The sequence below is a fragment of the Nannobrachium achirus genome (genome assembly GCF_963921795.1).
Source record: "Nannobrachium achirus genome assembly, chromosome: 24".
In the NCBI taxonomy this organism is placed as follows: Eukaryota; Metazoa; Chordata; class Actinopteri; order Myctophiformes; family Myctophidae; genus Nannobrachium; species Nannobrachium achirus.
This window is the reverse complement of record NC_137831.1, coordinates 38,212,887-38,227,460: the sequence shown is the minus strand read 5'-3', so window position 1 is coordinate 38,227,460 and position 14,574 is coordinate 38,212,887. Positions and strand designations below refer to the sequence as shown.

Genomic DNA, 14,574 nt, shown 5'->3' with positions numbered 1-14,574 from the left:
GAAATGACAGCGATTCTGCCTGTCAATGAGCTTCCACTCTGCTCTCCTCTGAGACAAGTGCTGCTGCATCCCATTGCTCAGATTGCTGTGAGGGGCGCTGCGCTGTTTGTAAGCAGCCCATTGGCTTACAGTGTTGCTAAGACACAGTCTCCGCCAATCCAATCCCTTCCCATGGGCTCTAGGTTCAGTCCATAAGTTGCCTGCGCGAGACGATACAAGTGCATGCGAGCGCAAGCATACGACAGTGCTCGGCTCAGAACATTGTTTAATGTCTTATAAGAACGTGTTACAGAAGATTGTGTACAAACAGATTAGACATGAATCCATGATAGGTGATAGCCTAAACAACAAGGTGAAAAAGCAGGCAAGCAAGCAGAAAACAAGCCATGGATTGTATTCCTGGGAGGGAGTCTTGTCTGCCAACTAAAGCGACCCCAGACCATCCCCAGACTGGCTGGTATAACATAAGCATGCGTTGATTTTGTTTTTACAACCTAAAGGTTATTACTGTATGCCATTCCAATATAATTAAACTAGTGTTGGGTAACCAGAGAGTGGGCACATAAGAACCAGGTAGACCCGTTTTGGGAGAAATAATATATTTAGGAAATGGCCCAAAGACACCCGAAATGATATTGTGAAAGGAAAAATATGATTTAATATAGGAAAATACTCGTTTTAGCCAACTTTATAACCGAAAATACCCGATTTTTCGGCGTCGCCTTTGGCGACGCTACTTTCCTCATAAATATAATGAGGTGTCCCGTATTTGAAACTCTGGGAGTTGGTAACCCTAGCTAACAGGGACTACTCTGTGTATTTTAGTCTAAGTGAATGGGTTGAATTTATGGCTAATTCCAGGGAGAAGGGTGCTGTTTATTTCTTTACAATTCCTTGATTGAGGTTTTAAGCTAAGTGCAATGTGCAATTTGTCCACAATAATCCCTTTATTTGAATTGTGCTAAATCTATAACTAGCAGTCCTAACCTTTTTTCTTCTTCTTTATTTTGCTGTATCCCAGTAAGGATACAAACAGCTATGGTTTTGTTTATGCCCTTCCTCCATATAATATATATTAATTCATCACTGTATGTTTGTGTATTTTGGAAATAATAAAATCACATTTTCTGTTGCAAATCATTAACGACTGATCTGTAAACAGTAAGTTAATATTTCTTTAATAGTTTATTCTCATTTACTAACATGAGTTAAGTATTTGTTAATACTTTATATATGTTATTGGGACGTTATTATAAAGTTGCGACTACACCTCATTTACTAACATGAGTAAATTAGGAATAGTTACATATAAACTATTAACAAATACTTTACTAGCTATTAGTAAGTGGTCTACTAATAGCTTGTTCATAAACCATTAAATATTTATAAGGCATAGTTATAACTCCTTAACTAACTGTTAACAAATATTGAACAAGACATTAATAAATCATTAATAAATGGTTTATAAATTATCTATTAACTGTTTATAGGGTCTCGTTAATAATCCTTAAGTAACTATTAACAAATGCTTAACAAGGCATTAACTCCTTCAGTGCCAAGCAACTTTTAGAGCAACTTTCTCACTATGGAGTTCCCTGCCAAGCGACTTTGGGCGACTTTGACTTAGAAAAAAAACAAACAAAAAAATTTTTTTTTTTTTGATTTTTAAATTATTATTTAAAAAAAAATTTTTTTTGGACCCAATTAAATCTAGTAAACATGATTTCAATCGCGATTTTGCATGTTCCACTCCCATACAACCCCAGGGCAGCCATCTTTGTTTACATAACATGTAAAACATAATGGCCATTATCTCAAGAATGCCTGAACGGATTTCCAATCTTTTTTTTTTGTTTGAAAGCTGTGAACAGCCTGCACAAACATGGTGCATGATCTGTGCATGGGCGTGCATGATCTGTGCATGATCTGTGCACTATAAATTACATGGAAGTCTATGGAGAGGGCTGGCACTATTGCCACTCGAGGGCATTTTTAATTGGCAGCAAGTGAGTTAATAACTCATTAACTAATAGTTTATTAATGGTCTATTAACTGCTTATAACGGATAGTTATTATAAAGTGTTACCTAATGTTATTAAGACCGGACTTAACAGATTTCAACCTGGTTGGGCATGTCATAGCTAATTGTCCCTGTTTTTTAGTCATACATACAATCTACGATCTACACTCTCACGATGCAACACGTGAGCTTGTAGAAATTCTTGCGACAAAATAGAAGGTGGAAACTGTCTGGAACCATTACCTGTGGCACCAGGTTCTTGAAGGAGTCCATGATCTTGGAGCTCTTGGCCTCTTGGTAGTAGGAGAAACATCCAGTGATGATGACCACAGCAGACAGCACAACGCCCAGGTACAACTGCGGAAGTCAAGCATGGAACAATTTGTTCAAATATTGCATAAATATTGCATGAATTGTCTATAAAGATGCGCCACCAAGATCCTAAAATATTACACCAATGCATGATGTAACAGCTGGGCAACATGACATTCTGTTATGAAACAATGTTGGGAGTCGCAGGCAAATGCAAGCTACCACCGTTTCCAAAAGAGTGGCTCTGTACCCATGTTTGGGTCGTGGACTACATTTATGATTTCAAAAGAGTTAAAAGTATAAACAAAACGTCATCAATTAAAAACAACTTTTCATTAATTAAAACTCTTTTAAAAAGTATTTCATGAATAATATATTTTTTAAATCCATATAGTAGCTAAAATATAAGCTTGTAGATCTATTTTATCTAGTTTGGGTCACAGGGCAAACATCTAATTTCTCTTTTGGGTCTTAAGCTAAAATGTTTACAAACCACTGAGCTATACCAATATACAGCCAATATACAAGCTCACAACCGCAACACATGTGAGCTTGTATATCAGCCAGGGACGTGCAGAGAATGTTAGAGAGGCAGGGGCTGACATTTCTAAAAGGGCCTTTTGGTGAAAATATCGAAAATTATTCGATTCAATATTCAATATTTTCAGTGCTTGATACCACACTAAACTAAGCATAATCAAATCAATACTGGAGACCCTTGAATACTGCCTTCAGGTATGGCATGGAAAGAGGGCATTTGCATTTCTTTCACCATAGTAAAAACGGCATTCATCATTTGGAGAGGGCACTTTTTACAGACGGAGAAAAGGGCAGGGGGCTCAAGCCCCCTTTTGATGTCTATGTGTGCATGTGCCTAATATCAGCTAGTTTGGCTAGTAGCTAGTACAGTAGCTATACAGTATATACTGTAGCCTATATTCGTCACGCGTCATAAGTCAAACCGGGTTTGAGACTTCTCATCAACAGCGTATGGAGATGGAGCGTGTGGTCATATGGAGACAACGCAGACAGTCTAGGGAGGCATCTTACGTTATCGTTGGCCGGTTCGTCTTCCATGGCAGCCTGGATGCCGTAGGCCAGGAAACAGAGGAGGGCACCAGTCCATAGCAGCATGGAGAAACCTCCAAACATCTGCACAGAGAGAGAAGAAACACGAGCGGTCACTGTCTGTCTGTGCCCACTATACCAAGACATCAGAGACACACACTTCCCACAGATTACACACACCCGAAGTGAGTTTGAAAACATGACCAATGATGGAAAAACTCCCATACCTACTCGGAGAAATACAACTATGCGCGAACACAGCAGCAAGATTTGTGAACTGTTGCGACAAAAGAAGGCTAGAAAGTAAAAACACAACCACCCTAAGGACTACAAACCATGAATTGACATCTAGACCTACTACACATACAGTACAGAATGAAGATTTGTGAACTGTTGCGACAAAAGAAGGCTAGAAACACAACCACCCTAAGGACTACAAACCATGGATTGACATCTAGTCCTACTGCACATACAGTATGAAACAGAGCTGCTACCTTTAAATGCATTTTGAAAAAAAATGTCACAATGCGACATACTGTAGCTCTGTTTACACAATGCTGTACCCCCTCCAACTGTATATATTCCCCATTTTCAACTGTTTTATTTTATTTGTGACACTTGCTTTGGCAATGTAAATGTATGTTTTCCCATGCCAATAAAGCTACTTTGAATTGAAATTGAATTGTGTCATGCAGAAACCTCCAAACATCTCAGTTAGGGAAAGTTAGCCGAGTTTTGACCAATCTGGGAACTAAATGCTTACCAATAGCTTTCTTCACAAATGTGTTCATAAAGGTGTCTGCTATCACCTCTGAACATTGTTAAACCCAACTCCGTTGGGAAACTTTGTGGGAGCCAATCAAAGTCAGGGTGTCATTGACTTTACTATACAGGAAAAGAATACAAAAAAATAAATCTGCTTTAAGTAGCATGTGAGGGGTCAAACTAGGAGTTTTCATGATTCTGAATCCAATGCAAGCATTTGTTTTGCACAAGTAAAGACAATGAGACCCCAACTTTGATTGGCTCCCACAAAGTTTCCCAAGGGAGTTGGGTTTGACAAAGTTCAGAGGTGATAGTAGACACCTTTATGAACACATTTGTGCAGAAAGCTATTGGTAAGCATTTAGTTACCAGATTGGTCAAAGACTCGGCTAACTTTCCCTAACTATCAGTCAAATGCCTTCTAAATCCTGACCTGGAGGTTTCTGAAAAACAAACATTTATTCAAAAATTACAAAAAGATTATGTTGCTATATACGGTACATAGCAACAACTCATGGATTGAAAGGAGGAGAAAACCCCCAAAGTTTATTTTTTCTAAGTTTTTTTTATTGCATTCCTAAGCCAATAATTTGATGACGGGTAGAGTCTCTGTAGGAGACTCAAAGAGTATCCATTGAAGTCTCCTATACTGGAGACTCCGCTGTCTTAGGAATGCAAAAAAAATCACACCTGTGTGAACTGAGCGTGGTTTACCCACCAACCCTCCCCCCTTCCCCCCTGTGTGTGTGTGTGTGTGTGGGTGTGTGTGTGGGTGTGTGTGTGTGCCTGGCCTGGCCTGGCCTGAAAACAGCGCCCCTCCCTTAACATGTGTGGTCATAAAAGGTACTACACCACAGGCTTCAGGCTACATACAGACCCACCCACCCACATACAAACATAAATACCTACACACACGGCCACGCTATGGAGACGGTGTGACCACCGCTCAAAAAAAAATCACACCCGTGTGAACTGAGCGGTGGTTTACCCATGGCCTTTAACCCATTTAGGACTGAGGCAGATTCTAAAAACGCCTCTAAATCCTGACCTAAGTTTTTTGTAAAACATATTCAAAAATGAAAAAGAAAATTGTTGTTGTAGGGTGGAAACCTTGTATGTCCAAAACAGATTGTTTTGTATGTATAATTTAAACTAGTGAAAATAGACGATCTCTGTAGATCTGCTATTTTCTGATATGGGGTTAACATAGCAGCCGAATGGAAATGTTTCCCCGATCCAGAAAAAAGGCTGGGAACCCCTTCCTTCTAGCCAGCTCAAATAAGACGAGGGGTTAAGACCTGTTTGCAGAACTTGACCCACTCCGGGGTGGTGGGGGGAGGGGTGAGAGCGTTGGGGCCGTCCCTGGCCAGGTTCTCAGCCGCCTTGGCGTTGGACAGACCCTGGAAGATTGGGAGAGAGAGAGGAAGGTACCATCGTCAGATAGTGATAGGGTTGCAAGTTTCTAAACTCTAGGATAGCTAAGGGAAAACCACGCCCCGGACTAATTTTTTACGCTTGTGATTGGCTGAACCGGAGGTAGGGAGCGCTCCAATGTAGTCACTTGGACCACGGCAGAGGTGCACCAAAACCTAAACCTATCCTTAACCCTAACCCCAACTCTAACCCTAACCCTAACCTTAACCTCAGTAAAACTAACGCTGGTGAATGCTAACCTGGTGAAATGCTAACCTGCAGACGCTGGTGAGTAGCTAACCTGCCGACGCTGGTTAAAACGAGCGCTCCTTCTTAGCTCTCCTAGAGTTTAGAAACTCGCAGCCCAGGTTAGGCCTGTCACAATCATTACATAATTGTCTAGTCGCAATTCTCTAATTATAGTCGCAATTATTTGTGATAATCGTCTTGTTGAAAATCATCTTCATACATTTTCAAAGCGAAAATAGCTGATCTACAAACTTACAACGCGTCATCTTTCGTGACACATTGGAACCTCATAGATCAGCTTTTTCCACAGGCAATAACACATAAAAATAAGATGTGTTAAATGTCAGGAATTTATTTGTATTCCAAGTTATTTGTCATATCTGCCCTTGATAATGAAGCCTGAAACTGAATTTTATTTTGTACGTTCCAATGTTCAATGCCAAAAACCACAATAGAATTGTTAACTTAATCGACAACTTACATGTTGTAATCGTAGCCTGGCTATTGACCATCTACAAGGCAGAGCCGAGAGGAGTACTTTTGGCCTCGGCCACATCTGGTATTTTTGACCACACCAGAGTGGATCATCCTACTTATACCATGATGGCCATATACAGTAGGCATTTCATATTCATTGCCAGCACTCTCCAGAGAGAATCCACACACAGCATCCCCAGTTCAGAGGTTTTAGATTTTTTGGCATAAATCAGGGCCATTGAACACCCTTTACAGCTGAGTGTTGGTTAAAATAATATTGAACCAAGTAGTAAAAGGTGCTTGGGACAAAACCTCCTAACTCCACACTTTCTGCCAAACCAGCTAACTCCACCCGATTGGCCCTCTCTTTTTTTCATAAATATGTGCTATTGAACACCCTTTACGTCTGTGTGTTGGTTAAAATAACATGGAACCAATGAAAAGTAGTAAAAAGCCCCTCGGTCAAAACCTCCTTAACTCCACTTGAGCTCATTTTCCCCGAAAATGAACATTTTGGAGTTAGGAGGTTTCGGCCCGACAGCAGAGATATAGATATGAGGGCTGGGACTTTAACTGATTAATTGTGATTAATTAATTACAGAAAATGTATGCGATTAAAAAAATTAACACATTTTAATCGCACTTAGTTTTTGCACCACAGATCCTTCAGTTTCGGGCATACCGATCATAGCGATGCACCAACCAAGAAGAGACAACAAACGCAAAGGGAGAAGTAGCCGATCAGAGCGCTTTGCTTGGCCCAGTGGATGCAAAATTTAGATTTAAAAAAAGTCACTCGTTGATTCACTCGTACAACAAAATGTGAAAAAAAAAATTGAAAAAAATGCTTCTCAGGTCAAATATCGATGTGCGATTAAAATGCGATTAATTAATCACAGAGCCTATAATTAATTCGATTAACAATGTTAATCGCATCCCAGCCCTAATACATATACTGTAGGACTTGTAAACAGTGTCATTTAATAGCCTCATCCTGCGCAAGCACAACTCAGGGGTCCAAGACTTTCAATCAAATGACCTCCCAATGGATTTACCAGCTAGACAGCCTTACACACACACGCACGCACGCACACATACACACACGTACACGCACACGTACACACACGCTTGTCTATCACCATCAGTGAAACCAAGTTACCTCTAGGGGTAGTCATGTCTCGGTGCAAATAATTGCTTAGCAACAGGGTGCTAACGGTAAAAACAGGATCTTCTCCTCCCATGGGAGGAGAGGTGAGAAAAGGAGATCGGGGAGGAGAAACCAAGCTTTGGCTGCTGCTGCTTCTCGGCTGCCACAGGAAATTATTCACAGCTCAACCCGTGCACGCACACACACACACACACACTGTGGACCCTGGTTTGGAGGCACTGATCAAACTCTCTCCTTAATCCACTTGCAAGGACATTAGCATATCGACGCCGTCGGAGAGAAACCTCCTATCTCTTTGTTGTGATGCACCGAATACTCAGCCACCCAAAATATTCGTCCGAATAGTGCCAAAAAGGCACATCGAATATTACCGAATAGTACCAAATACCATACTGAATATTAACGAATACTGAACACCGAATACTACCGAATAATGTATAGGCTATTCAATATTTTATTTTATTTATTTTGCATTTTATTTCTTTATTTTTAATCATTTATTGAATTTTTTTACATTGATATTTCTTTAGTATGCAATAATTCAACTGTAGGCTATGGCATGTTAATATTTTGAGACATTGTCTTTTATTAAAAATGTACTACACAATAGTAAATAAATAATTCTATACAATAAATAAATAAATAAATAAATATATGTTTTAAATAACTGATCTCAATATGGACCCTTGTATTTTTTGACATAATCATGTAGCACTACAACAGAGGCTCAGCCATGACAGCAATGGTACAAAATATATATCAAACATATAATTTTCCGAATGTCTGTCTGTCTGAGTGAGTGAGTGTCTGTCTGTCTGAGTGAGTGTCTGTCTGTCACAGCGTTTCTCCTCAGTGGCTGGAGCAATTGATCTGAAATCGCATCACCATTAGCTTATGAACACACCTGACATAACTGTGAAGCCCGTTTGTCACTTTCACAATTCATATGCTGTATATTAGCATTTTTATGGTGTATCTATATCTATTTTGCATCTAGCATGAGGCATATCTATTCTGCATCTAGCATGAGGCAACATGTTAACCAGCTCTCTGTCTCTCTGTGTGTGTGTGTGTGTGTGTGTGTGTGTGTGTGTGTGTGTGTGTGTGTGTGTGTGTGTGTGTGTGTGTGTGTGTGTGTGTGTGTGTGTGTGTGTGTGTGTGTGTGTGCGCGCGCGCGGGGGTTGTCTGGCCCTGTTACTGATGTTGTCCAAAAATCATGCAGATCGGTACACAGTATCTCTGTGTAGCCATTAAACGAAATGATGCTCCTACATTATTATCATGCAAGCACCAGTTAAAGTTACTTTCCATCCCTCATATCCTGTGTGCACAGTGCACACCCCATAATCCACACACTGCACATCATTTCGGAGCTCATATCTTTGAACGGGTAAGGGCTAGTATGTATAATTACGGATTCGGCTATTCGGTATAATTTTTGACGTACTGTATGAGGTTTCTCGCCGACAGAGAAGATATAAGATGTGAGGCTCCTACAAGTGTGTGTGTGTGTGTGTGTGTGTGTGTGTGTGTGTGTGTGTGTGTGTGTGTGTGTGTGTGTGTGTGTAGGGCTGTCACAATTATTACATAATCATCTAATCGCGATTATTTGACACAATCGTCATAATCGTTTCCATGTTGAAATAGCAGATCTACAAACTATCTCCACTATCAATGTTCTTTTTTTAAGTATAAAAGTTTGTCAAATATGTCAGTAATGTCTTTGTATATTTAGGTTATGTGTCATATCTACCATGTGCAACTTCAAAGCCTAAAAGCCAAACGGAAATGTAATTGTCAACGACAAAAACACAATTAAATCGTTCATCGCAATTATTTCAGTGACAATTAATCGTCATGTAAAATGTCATAATCGTGACAGCCCTCTGTGTGTGTGTGTGTGTGTGTGTGTGTGTGTGTGTGTGTGTGTGTGTGTGTGTGTGTGTGTGTGTGTGTGTGTCTCTTTGATCAACAGATGCCCCACACTGGAAGAAACCTGCGAGTTCCTGCAGTGTGTCTTCCAATATTTCCACAAACACACGTGTGTATTTATAACCTCTCTGTCTCTCTCTCTCTCTCACCCTGTTGAGGTCCGTCGCGTATTTGCGGTTGAGCTCGTCCAGGGTCAGCTTGTGATCATCCTGTCACGACACACAAACAAAAAAAAAGAGAGAAAAGAACACCTTAGTTGCATCCATCACGTGGTTGTGTGTGTGTGTGTGTGTGTGTGTGTGTGTGTGTGTGTGTGTGTGTGTGTGTGTGTGTGTGTGTGTGTGTGTGTGTGTGTGTGTGTGTGTGCGCGCGCCGACTCATGTGTTTTTCTGTTGTGCGTGATCAGGGGCGTCACAGGGGGGGGGGGGGGGGGGGGGAGTGGGACTGAGTCACTAGGGCCCAAGGTGGAGGGGCCTTAGTTATTTTATACTTTAGCTATTGAAAAATAGCAGATATATAAGCTACAAGCTTGTAGATCTGCTATTTTTGAAAAGTCATGAAATTGTGTGCAAATCTTTGAATATATATATATACAGGTATATGTATTTTTTAAGCGAACATTTGTAACTCAAATTTAGCTTCTGGGGGGTCCCTGGAATTAAATAATTTGAGATGGGCGTCCGTGGCCAAATACATATAATTTTGGGGGTCCTTGACATGAAAAGGTTTGAGCACCAATGACAGAAACATTTGAAATAATCATAGGCTTGCACAAAATTAATTTTCAAATTTTTTCAAAAATGGCAGATCTACAAGATCTACACGGCACTCGGTGCCATGCTGTGAGCTTGTATATCTGCTATTTTTCAATAGTTAAAACACAAAATATGAAGAACATTCATGGGGGGGCCCGCAGTGAATCCTTGTACCCAGGGCCCAGAATTTGGTGCGACACCCCTGTGCGTGATGGCGAAATCCCAGCGGTATTCAGTCTAACCCTTTTCTCTCAAAAACAAACAGATCTCTCTTGGTTATTCTCTCAGTTCTCAGTTCAGTGGTTGCCAGGTCTCTCAGTGTTCTGAGGTCCCCGCCGCTGCCAACTGTCACCGGTGTCCCTCCTGGGGACGACGTGTTTGTTGACGACCGACAAATGTCTCTTTCAGTGCACATGAGTCACTGGCCTCTTCTTCTGGGACGCGGGATAGGTGGGCACTAGGGACATCTGGCCACCTCCATGGGAAATTGGCTAGTTTGTCCAAAATGTAAAAAAAAGCTAAATAATGTCTTAACCGATTTTGTGCCGTAATTTTTTTGGGCACAAGGGGGCACTGGTGCCATGATTTTCATCCATAAGCAGCCCTCTCTTATTTTGAAGGACCGGAAGTGATCGAGCTCACCAATTCCAACTTGTTGTAAAAAAACAAAGTTGTCCTTTAAAGGAGAATTTTGGCTTAGAAGTAGGGATGGAGCTCATTAATTTTTTATTGATAATGAGCACCTTATCAATCCAGCTTTCATGAAGCTCATTATTTCTTTTTTTTAGACAGACGTGAGACGACAAATTCTGCATAGAACTGGTATCATTTTTTATTGGCTGATGATGAGCAAACACTTGTGTTAATTTGACTCTTAAAAAGGAGTAGTTCACCCCAAAAACTACTTATTCCCTGTGGGATAAAAATTAAAAAAAAAAAAAAACTACTTATTTCCTATCCATTTTCTTCCTTGGCTTTATTCAAGGCTTCATGGGGTGAGTAATTGATAGAAAATAAGTACATTTTTACTCCTTTAACTCATTGGATGAACACAACGTGTTAATCTGTATACTGTAGGCCTACAAAGCTACCACGGTGAAGAACCCGGTGTGGGTTTTACACTTTAAATAGACAATTTTGATACTTTTCAGAGCTAACTGAACGCCCTGGAATTACCATACTGCACGTACACTAAGAACCCCTTTGTGTTCCTGAACAGGGGGAGAGACGTGGTGGGACTGGACTCACCATGTCCACCTCTTTCTTCAGCTCGTCCATGTCCTTCTCCTTCTTCTTGCCCTTGGCCTTCTTGCCCTTCCCTTCTTTCCCTGCCTGCTCCGAGGTCGCCGCCAGCTCATACTGCTCACGTCCGTCCTGGGAAAGAGTGGAAACACCAGAGAGAGTGGGAGAGAAGGAGAGAGAACGGAGGAGGTGGAAAGAACCGGGAGAAAAAGAGGAAAACCTTGTCAGTGCCATGACAAACACAGTTGGTCGGATTCGCAATGTATGCTGGTTTTCAGTCATTTGAAAAAAGAAAAAGAAAAAAAGGAAAATGGCCCCAGGCCGACCAGCGTGGTGGTCTAGGGCACCCTAGGCTGCAATGCCAAGCCTGACAGTGTGTCGCAGGTTCGAATCCCGTTCCAAGAACCTAATTTGGGCCCTGTTTAGGAAGGTAGTACCAACTACCAACATGAGCTCTGGGAACCCAGAAAGTCACTGGTTCTGGAAGGTATCGGCTTATCAGGTTCTGGGTTAACCCTTTGCAGTAAAAAAAAGAAGGAAAAAAAAGCAGAAAGTTAGATAATGGTCAAATATCTACTCAATATTATAAGTTTGAGCTTAGCAACTGTTGTTATGTTCAGGTAGCCAAACATGTCCGGCATCACTTTGAGCCAAATTAATTAACCAACGCAACCCCTAGAACGCAACCCCTAGCTAGAGAGAGAGAGAGAGAGAGAGTTCAGTTGAACACATTTTGGCCAAGAACTTCTGAGACAGACACCGGCGACTCAGACTGACTCATTGCAGGACATGCCTTTGTCTTGTGTAATGATAAATAAAATAAAAAAAAGTCCATTCACTGTCTCTAAACCCCCTCCCTCATCAAAAAAGAAAAGACAAATTATCTCATTCCTTAGGAAGATCCTTGGAAAATGTCATCACCACTCATTCACACACGTGTTTGGTTTAAGGGAAATATCAAACCTCTGGGAACGTGAAATTAAGACACACAATCTGTTGAAGGCATGCTTGTGATTAAGTAGAACTAATAGCAGACATGAGCCAAGTCTGGCAGTCTGACAAAGCTTGTGTGTGCTTACCGACGCGTAGCACTTGCCTACCCTCAATGACCGTAGGCCTACATGTAATTTAGATAGCATTTTTCTTTTATATAGGCCGATGTCAGGGCTATTTTCGACTTGGCATCCTATCATACATCGAAGATAGCGTGTATAGCTTCGATGTACATATAACTGGTGTTTTGATTGTTTTGATTTTATTGATTAGGTTCTTGGTCTACTTTTAGATTACCATTTCTATGTATTTAATTGCGACCGTCAGATTACAAGTTACTATGAAAACCTCCACCGGCTGTCAGTCAGTCCATCCATCTGTCCGTCTGTCACGTCACACTTTTGACGAGCACTAGTGAGCCAGTTAGGAGGCGGGCCTAAAGTCTCCGAAGCGGCTATATACAGCGACCATACTTTTAATCGTTACATAATGATTAAAGCTAATTAAATCTTCGGGCTCCTCGGGCATCGCAGAGTGGTACAGTGGGAAATCTCCGGTTTCGACGGGGATCACAGGAAATGAGTTAAGTTAATCATCTGGGGACAAATTAATTTGGGGACCCCCCCGACCCACAGGTTGAGAACCACTGTGATAGATGTCTGAACATGAAGATTCTGACTTTTTCACTGCAGAAAATGCAATCAATCTCCAGCGCTCTGTCTCTATTATCATGTTCCCGCACTACAGGAGATTTCTAGGAGCATAGTTCACACAGCAGGCCAGGGCAGCCAGGGTGCGGCAGGCTGTCCATTCCTAAATATCATTGCTGTCAGTCAAAAACCTCTTATATAGGCCTATATATATATTACGGTATATGTAACGCCCAGGATTCGAACTCAGGTCTCCAGCGTGAAAGTCGATTATCTATTCTAAACCATTGATCCAAAGGGATATCCCTATGGACCGAGGGAGATACTAGACTTTTGAGGGCATCAGACTGAGGCAGTGAGTCACTCTAACACACACACACACACACACTTATTCCAACTTCAAATCAACACCCTGCCTGATCACGCCACAGCGTCACACAAACATATCAAAAGTAAAAGTATTGGAGAGTTCTCAACGGACCTGAAAATGAAGGCCCGGCCCTAACTGGGCCCTGACTGGGCAGACACGACCCGAGCCAGAGGCCCTAGCCGGCCCGACTAATTCGCATACATTTTAGGCCCTACCTTACCCTAAATGTCGGCTCGGGTTCGGGTATGGTCGGGTTCGGGCAGAATTTGAGAACTCTAATCAAAAGTAGCAGATCCGTGAGATCTAAGTTTAAGCTTTTGAGCATGTCGATGTTATGATGCTCTTTGAAATTAAAAACGTTGAACAGCACACTTGAGCTGGGCTTACTGTTCTGTCCTCCAGTACTACACTGTCCTGTCTCTCATGTCAACGGTCAGTGTGACAGACAAGACACATCCGGCCTTCCAAATTATCTGTCCCTTTCACTGTCACTCTTCATAAATCATTGTCCTTTTTTCTCTGTGTGCGTCTCACTCACGCTTCTTATCAGCTGTAATGGATGTGTGGTCTAGTCAGATGGAAGGCTGTGTGTGTGTGTGTGTGCGCGCGCGCGTGTGCGTGCAGACAGGCAGTAACAAGAGACTGCAACTCTAGAAGCCTAAATCAAATAGCAGTTTACCCCTCATATATAATTCAACTGGTACACGGATCAGAGGTGTACACACATTAGCCCAGGAGAGAGAGAAACATAGCGACAGAGTGAAAGCAGAGTGATAGAGGGAGACATAGTGACAGACAGCGAGGAGCAGAGAAAGAGAGGGAGAGAGACAGTGACAGACAGTGAGAAGAGAGAGAGAGACAGATCGCAAACTACATACTGTATATCACCAATATATAGCTCAGGTAAGCCTACGCAACAGCAAATTTAGTGGCGGTCATTTAGTTTCTATGCAGCGTTCATTTATGACATTTGGGTATTCATTAGAGAGAGTGCGCAAGTACTGCGTTCGGTGTATCTGTCGCGTGTCACCATCAACAGCCAATGAAGTCTGCTGTATACATGGCCACGAGTGCACAAGATTGGCACCTCGACAGAGTGCAGATCTAGTTCATTACATACACTCATCTATTCATTATATTTTAAGTTATTAACCACTTCA

General features: G+C 41.5%; 1 protein-coding gene across 1 annotated transcript in view; it reads right to left on the bottom strand.

The window, feature by feature from the left end:
• The window catches only part of LOC308280499 (sodium/potassium-transporting ATPase subunit alpha-1), a 54,186-nt gene extending 42,707 nt beyond the window's left edge, over positions 1–11,479 (bottom strand). Inside the window, exons 1-5 of the mRNA XM_080720783.1 lie at positions 11,408–11,479; positions 9,554–9,613; positions 5,464–5,565; positions 3,383–3,484; positions 2,264–2,377 (exon numbers count right to left, since the gene is read on the bottom strand). Of these exons, the coding sequence (XP_080576909.1) occupies positions 2,264–2,377; positions 3,383–3,484; positions 5,464–5,565; positions 9,554–9,613; positions 11,408–11,437 (408 nt within the window). The 5' untranslated portion in view covers positions 11,438–11,479. The remainder of the gene's footprint in view (positions 1–2,263; positions 2,378–3,382; positions 3,485–5,463; positions 5,566–9,553; positions 9,614–11,407) is intronic.
• Positions 11,480–14,574: the final 3,095 nt, after the last annotated feature.